Below are 8,266 nucleotides of genomic sequence, written 5' to 3' on the forward strand. Positions count from 1 at the left end.
GTCAGAGACGCACACGTTCATCGACGATGTGAGCAATCTGTGTCTCTCCCAGGCAACAAACCACCTCGTGAACCAGCTCGAGGACAATCGATCAAAGTTTCACGCCCTTCAAGCTCTACTACAGTGAGTCATTCTCACTCCTTACTTTTGATCTTCATCTTTCTCAATGATATCATCCTACATATCATTGATATCATTCATCTTACTTTTTCTTTTTGTCTTCCGACGGAATTCAGGCCACAGGTACCCACCAAGGCCGTTCTTTCAATGAACCTTGTCATGACCCTGCTCGGCAAAGATCAGTCACAGTTTCACATCCTTTGAGATCGACTTCAGTAAGTCTTTCTTACCCCACCTCCTTCTTAATCCACCTTCAATATCTCCATCTTTCAAATATCATCATACTTAATGTTTGTTCATTTCAATGTATTTCAGGCTGCAAGTAGCCACCGATCTCGCTCCCTTTTGGTATCGGGCGCAGAGATCAACAACCCAATTAGAACTGGCCAAAGCAATGATGCGATTGCAGGAAGTGAAGTTTGTCGTTTCACTTCTAGATTATTTTTCCGTCGTTTCACTTCTCCATTAGTTTTATGTTGCAAAATCTAATTGATAAAATCTTGCTACAGATAGCTTCGGGTCCTCCTGAGGTCAATTTTGCCCAAGATTCAGATGAAGATAACACTCGACTCCGAAAATGCAAAAGAAACCAGGTGGTCAATGACGAGTACGATGACAAGTTTGATTACTATGAAAGACCCCCCACCCATGGACCGAACAACGTAAGTCCTTGATATTTTCATTCCCATTCTATCTTCATTATCTTTGTTTTAATTTCAATGACTGATGTAGATTAAAAAAAAACATTTATATAGCCATGCAACCAACCCGGACTATCTTACAGATGCATGTGGTGCACAAAGGTGGTTCGGGTTAGTGGCAGCTCTCGTTGTTCAAATCTCAAAGGCCATCGCGATGGATCGAAACAGAGCGGGAAGTCTGGCGCTGGGTGTACTTGTCGTAATCGGGCAATTGCCGCTGGGGCCAAGCTACCACCCACCGAAACCAAATTACGTCAACAACATCTTCAGCAAAATCATCAAAACTCTCTAGCAGCTTTCATAACTCAAGCGCCTAAGTTTTCAAACAATACGTTGAACCAGTGCCTGGCCGTGTGGCAAGTGGCCCAGGCTTTACCATTCAAAAGGATTGAAGATCCATTGCTCAAGTCAATCATGTATTGGCTCTGTCCGGATGCCCGAGTATTTGGTCGAAAGTGGTCAGCAGAGGAGGCTAAAAGGCTATATCTCTCACTCAGATATCTAGTCATCAAGAAAGAGCTCAAGGAATGCATATATTTTATATTTCAAATTCTCAAACTACTCTCGTACATGTTGATTGATGCTAACATACTTCTTTCTCTTTTTTTTTACTTGTTTGCAGGAGCTAGACAGAAAGTTCTGTCTAATCCAGGACGTTTGGACCGTGAAGGGGAATCTCCATGGATTTATCAGTGCCTCTGTGTCCTACATCCAGAGCGACTGGACTTATGTAGTGCGACACTCAACTTTCAAACTAGTTGCATGGCATCATAAGGGTCATCTACTTGCAGAGCCCTTGGTGACTGTCTTGAAAAAGAACAATTTATATAAAAAGATGAGTTTGAAATCTTTTTGCTTTAATTTATCATTCTTTTTCTCATATTTGATCCATTCCATTTGCTGACACGCTTTTGAATTTCACATGCTTGCCGGTGACAACGGAAGCTCCAGGACAAGGGTCTGAAAACCGGGTTCAAATTTGAATGGAAATCAAAGTCTCAGTCAGTACAATGCTTTTGTCATAAGATGGGTTTGATTGTAAAAGCTGGGCTCAACGCGCTTGGCATGAAGCCGCTGCGAATTCGACATGCTGCACTTGGTCGATTTCCTCCAGTTGGAGTGTTAGAAGTGATTGAAGAGGACAATGGGTTGGAAGAAGGCACTGAAAATGCTGAGCTGGATTCTGAAGACAATGAAATTGATAGCCAAGCCGATGAAGAAGCCTTTAGCAATAAATCAAGGCCGTTGCTATTTGCAGCCCACAAGAAAACCATGTAGGCGCTGGCCAAATTACGCCTACATGGGTGTTTCCCACGAAGAAGCGCCTACATTTATGATGTAGGCGCTGGAAACCATCCAAAATGACGCCTACATGTCAAAAAACCCATGTAGGCGTCATTTGGTTACGCCTACATTCAAAAAATGAAATGTAGGCATAATTTTCAAGCACCTACATATCTAATTTGAAATGTAGGCGCTATTTTTGAGCGCCTACATTCAATTTTCAGCTCAAATAAGCGCCTACATGCAGTCCTGCATATGTAGGCGCTACAAATCCGGCAACTACAACTCCAGACTGGTCTGAAGGGTAATGAAGAACAACTTTCAAGTCAAAATGAGAGTATTGGAAGACGGAAAAAGCAGTTTGGACTCAAAATGAGTGTATTGGAAGACGGATAAAGCAGTTTGGAGTTGAAATCAGTGTATCGGAAGACAGAAAAGTAACTCCGGAGTCAAAATGAGTGTATCAGAAGACGGAAAAAGTAGTAAATTATTTCAACTCTGAACTCAGTTTGGAGTCAAAATGAGTGTATCAGAAGCGGAAAAAGAAGTAGATTATTTCAACTCTGAACTGCTATTTATGTCTTCTGATACACTCACTTCAGAGTTGAAAAGAGCATATTCATCTTCCAATATGCTTAACTGCTTTTTCCGTCTTCCAAAACACTCATTTCAACTCCAAGCTGCTTTTTCCATCTTCCGATACACTCATTTCAACTCCGAACTGCTTTTTCTGTCTTCCAATACTCTCATTTTAACTTGAAACTTCTTCTTCATTAGCCGTCAGACCAGTCTGGAGTTGTAGGTGTTGGATTTGGAGCGCCTACATATGCAAGACTGCATGTAGGCGCTTATTTGAGCTGAAAATTGAATGTAGGCGCTCAAAAATAGCGCCTACATTTCAAATTAGATATGTAGGTGCTTGAAAATTACGCCTACATTCTGAAATTTTGAATGTAGGCGTAACCAAATGACGCCTACATGGGTTGTTTATCATGTAGGCGTCATTTTAGATGGTTTTCAGCGCCTACATCATAAATGTAGGCGCTTTTTTGTGGGAAACATCCATGTAGGCGCTGTTTTGGCAGCGCCTACATGGTTCTCTTGTGGGCTGCAAATAGCAATGGCCTAAATCAAGTGTTGTATCAGATTCAGATTTGGAGGAAGAAGATAAGGAACAAGAAGATGAACCTACCGTCTATCAAGACTGCAAGAGTGCCTACTTGTTGGGTGACACTTATATGAAAAAGTCAAGTAAAGATGTGAGTATTCTTCATTCTCACTTCTTTATTTGTATATCTCTGATTTTCTTTCTTTGTTATGTTGTTCTATTACCAGATGGACACAGTCAACAAAAAGCTCACTTGATCAAGCGCCCACCGTGCCAATTTCAATCGACGATGCGAACGTGAAAATCTTGAACGCAAAAAAGAAAAGTTGCGTCCCTTGAAGGCCCTTCTATCTGGCCATGGGATCCGTTGGGGTATTTGAGCTGAGCAATGGGAGCGCATGTGGGAAGCTAAGGATGTAAGTCATCCTTCATTACGCTCTTCTTGTGAATTGATGTGCTAACTAATTAAATTCATTCTTCAGTTGATTGATGGAGTTATGAGGGACGAATTACGAGAGGTCCATTCCAAGAAGCGCCGGCCAAGAAAGGATGGCAAGCGGCATGGATACTTTGAAGAAGTCGTGTTTTCAGTTGCAGATTGGCAAGCCCTGAGGGATATGTTAGATATCCTCACCGTAAGTGTTTCAGAATCAAATATTCAAGCTCTATTTCTATGACCTCATACTGACTCTTGACATCTACCTCATAGCCTTTCAAGTTTTTAACTCGTGAGATGGAAGGCAATACGCCTACAGGTTGCATGGTTCTGGTAAAGTATGTACAGCTTAAGTCGTCCAAGGAGGATCAATTGAAGACAATTCACTTGAACGACCCTCTTTACCTGATGGTTGACATCATGCTCAAGAAGATCAAGCTGTATCTTGACAAAGCACTTGATTGCAATACCTTGGTCCTTGCCGCTGTTTTTCACCCTGGGGTACGTCTGTGATTTTTCTCTTGTGCATTTGGAGAGGGCTCTCCTGAACATGAACGAGCCGAAGCGTTACTGGAGGTAGCATTTAAATCTGAGCATGACCGCCAAGCAGACTCAATTGACTTTGAACCAGTCAACACATCTTCAGTCCACGGTGATTTGCCTCCCAAGATGTTTGATCCTACTTACCTCGATTTTTATAACAAAGTTTCAACTCAAGATAACCTCAATGAGTTGGCTCGATACATTCAAGAAATTGATCCGATGAAATCACCTAACGTCAACAATCCTCAACATGCTCTGGATTGGTGGAGGGTAAGTCCTAGTCATCTGTCTTTTTTTCATTGTCATTTATGATCATCCCCTTACTGATGATCCTTGCCTCACAGTCTCATCATGGCAAATATCCTGTACTATCTGTCTTAGCTTGTGACTACCTTTCCACTCCAGCGGCTTCATCTCCCCCAGAGAGATCTTTCTCAATTGCAGGCCGGATTTGCACTGATGAGCGAGGTGGATTAAAGCCTTGAATGACCGAGATCTTGGTCTGTAGTAATTTATGGATGGGAGAAGGGGTACCTCTTACTGGTGATTTTGCAGAGGTTGGAAAGGTGATTGAGTTTGCCAAGAAGGTGATAATGAAAAAACCCAGAAAGACTTATGTTTCAACTTGATTTTGACTTATATTTTCTCTATCGTTTACAATTTTATCTTACTTATAACCTTTTCATTACAATCGTTTACAACTTTACTTTACTTTTTCTTTACACTCCTTCAAACCACAAGTTGTTTTTACATTTTTTTTCCTTTTTTGACATAAAAATTGTTTTTAGGGTCAGTAACGCTGGTAGCGCTGCGAATAAGAATTACGCTATGAGCTACTTTTTTTTGGCACCCAAACTTGCCAACTACCGCTAACACTACTGAGCTTAGCGGGTTTTTCTACACGCCACACCATCGCTTTCCACACACCCAATTCTGACAAGTTTTACCATATGTAATTAACTAAAAACTCCCATTTTTGATGAATTTTGACTATTTTCACATCTAATAATGATTTTCCTTCTATCAAAAGATCATTCCACAGTGCTCCACTCAATCACACAGCACTAAAATCCTTCTGAAAAACTCTTGGCGCAACCAATCCATCAATGACATCACTACACAGGAATTAATACCATAGTACCCTTCTTCGAAATTTCCCTTTTCTTGAATAACTTCACACCTCCCTTATCAATCCTCATGATTAAAGTTGTTGATGACTAATGTGATCCTTCTCTTTCACAATAAAACCTTCCTGAACTAATATCTCTTCTATTAATAAGCTAAAAACCACTTTCCAAGCTTTCATACCCATATTTTCGAATTTTTCTCCAACTTGCTTTATATTCTTCTTCCTCTTTCATTCTTTTCATAACAGTTTCCATTCTTAAAGATCCAAACTAAATGTTCTTCTTCCTCAAATCCCTTCTTACTAATTCTCTTAATATGATTTTCACTCTTTTACTATTTTTATTGATCTTTTCGAATTTTTCTTTGCTCTTAAATGATCTTATCAATTGCTTATGTAAATATATATTCTGAAAGATAATGAAATGAAAATAATGAATCATCTTTTTAACCTTGATGACTAACAACCTCAATAATAATAGTGCCTTTGACCAAAAACTCGAGTTTCCACATAATTTTTAATTTTTTTTGCTTAAGTAGAGATCTTGCTCACCACAGCGCTGGGTAGCGCGGCGAGCCAGACTTGGTTAGAGATGAAAGCAAAACATCACAAAGCCTGGGCACCTGCTCTCAGATATGACATAACTCACCGGATGAACGTGTGGAGCCACACTTTAGAAGACGGGTCATTGTCAGATGTTGGCACAGTCAATGAGGAATTGATGGAGCAAGCTTGGTCGGATTCTAAAGCAAACAGTGATTCCGTACATCATGCCCGTGGACAGGGAAGTACCAAGTATGTTGGGACATAACCAACTCAAATGGCATGGAACAAGTGACGGCGGTGACCGGCAGAAGAATGTTGTCACATCTTGCGCCAACAGGTAGAAACCAAGTTAGAGCCCCTTTTGCCAACAACACTAGCTATCACAAAAACGGGAGACAGCAAAATCAAACCTACCACGATAATCCAAGAACCAGCTTCACTTTTGATAACCACAAAGGAGGAAGCAACGGAGCTAGAGGTAGAGGACAAAGAGGTCGTGGTGGAGGACGAGGAAACACCATGAGAGGAGGTGGTCCAAGTGTGAGAGGTGGTGGTGGTATGGTTCCAAGTGCTACAACTTTAGTGAATGGAATCATGGTACCGAAGTTTGGGCCAGGAGCCTTTGAGGCGTTGAAAACGGCACAAGCAAATAGTAGTAGCGCCCAACTGTGAGTTAGAAATATTGTGATTGCCTTTAATTCTACCCATCGGGAAAATGTTTTTGTCTTTTCTTTGAAATAAAAAGGGGAAACCCAATGATACCAAGTCCACTTGTGCCACTTTCCTTAACATAATAGACAACTGAGAGCTGAGAGAATTGTTTGCAATCCACAGTCCCATGAGTAACTTGTCTCATCAAAGACAAGAAACACCTCCAAAAGACCTACAGATCAACGAAGGAACCGTGACAGAGAACATGAACCTCCCCGTAGACAACGAGAGCCACAACCAATTACTTACCCTCCCGGTTAAAGCCAGACCAGAACTGGTAGTAGAGGAATGGATACGGTTGGCAAAAAATTGTGGTTTGGAGAACAAGGCAGCGGAAGTCATTAACGGCCTGATAGAAGGGTTCTCACAAGGGATCCCCGAACACTATTTGAGTAACAGAAGGTGGGAGACACCCTTCTGCACTTGTGGTCAAAGAAGAAATAATGAACAATTTGTATACAGAGAAGAGAGCAGGACACATCTACGGACCTTTTGGACACAAAGAAGTATACGCCAAGTGGGGCTTCTTCCGCTCAAACCCAATGGGGAGCGTGGTGAACAATGATGGTACTCTGAGAATGATAAACGGCTTATCATTCCCAGTAGGTGTAGAAGGGACTCCATCAGTCAACTCAATGGTTGACAAACACAACTTCGACACATCTTGTGACAACTTTCAGGCCGTAGCTACTTACTTTAGGGAAAATTTTAAAAGAGCATTAGAGTTAGCTATATATCACTGGGAGAAGGCTTATGGACAAGCAGCGGTGAAAATAGAAGAATGGAAATATCTTACGATCAAAGACTTTAACGGAATGATCTGGATAGACACAAGAGTACCATTCGGCGGGGTAGCCTGGTGTGGAACATTTGGTTGAGTGGCAGACATGTGGAGGATGATCATTCAAAGGCACCTGAAAATAGACCAAGTCTTCAGATAGGTGGATGACAAGATGATAGTATGAGAAAAAGGAAGTGACTTACAAATACAAAGTGTAGTGGAAATGAGTGCCAAAATGGGAGTGAAGACAAATATCAAAAAACTTCATGACTTTGCAGACAAACAAAATTACTTAGGGTTCATTTGAAACAGCATCAAAAAGTCGGTTAGATTACCAGAGGAAGAGTTGAAAGAAAGACTGGAGTCAATAAATAAAATGTTAGAAGGCGTAGAACCTTGGAGCCTCACACATGCAGACACAGTCATAGGCAAAATAGCTCACCTGATATATATTCTACCACACATGAAACCCTAAATGAGAGGATTATACGCACGGTTACACCCTTAGAGGAAACCAAACGCTGTAGAACTTATAACCCAACAAGGGTTATACAGAGCTGGAAGAGGATAATCTACTAATATAATGACTAGTAGAAGTTGTCTGAGACTGCTCTTCTAAAACAACACAATCAGGAAAAGGTGTTGTTGTATTGAGTACAGATAAGGCACCAGAGGAATATAACTTTCACACATATTTTAACTTCAAAAGCACAATTTTTATTACTATCAACACTGCTATAATGTTATTCCCAAATTATAACTGAAGAAAATAAGCAATATCTTTATGATATTATTCCGGATAAGTCTTTTTGACTGCAATACTAAAGTAAATTTCTCTTTAATAGCTATAATAAAGGGCGTATTTAAGTGACCAGGTACTATTACCAAAGTTTATGATGATAAACAAAAT

At 40.7% G+C, this 8,266-nt stretch overlaps 1 protein-coding gene across 1 annotated transcript; it reads left to right on the forward strand.

Annotated features, from left to right (window-relative positions):
• Window positions 1-5,970: 5,970 nt before the first annotated feature.
• MELLADRAFT_114229 (uncharacterized protein) lies at window positions 5,971-6,536 on the forward strand (the record flags this gene model as incomplete). The annotated part of the gene is made up of 2 exons (XM_007419093.1): window positions 5,971-6,113; window positions 6,206-6,536. The coding sequence occupies 2 exons, from the start codon at window positions 5,971-5,973 to the stop codon at window positions 6,534-6,536; spliced, it is 474 nt and encodes a 157-aa protein (XP_007419155.1).
• Between the last annotated feature and the right edge of the window lie 1,730 nt (window positions 6,537-8,266).

The sequence above is a fragment of the Melampsora larici-populina genome, assembly GCF_000204055.1.
Source record: "Melampsora larici-populina 98AG31 unplaced genomic scaffold MELLAscaffold_127, whole genome shotgun sequence".
NCBI classification, from domain to species: Eukaryota; Fungi; Basidiomycota; class Pucciniomycetes; order Pucciniales; family Melampsoraceae; genus Melampsora; species Melampsora laricis-populina.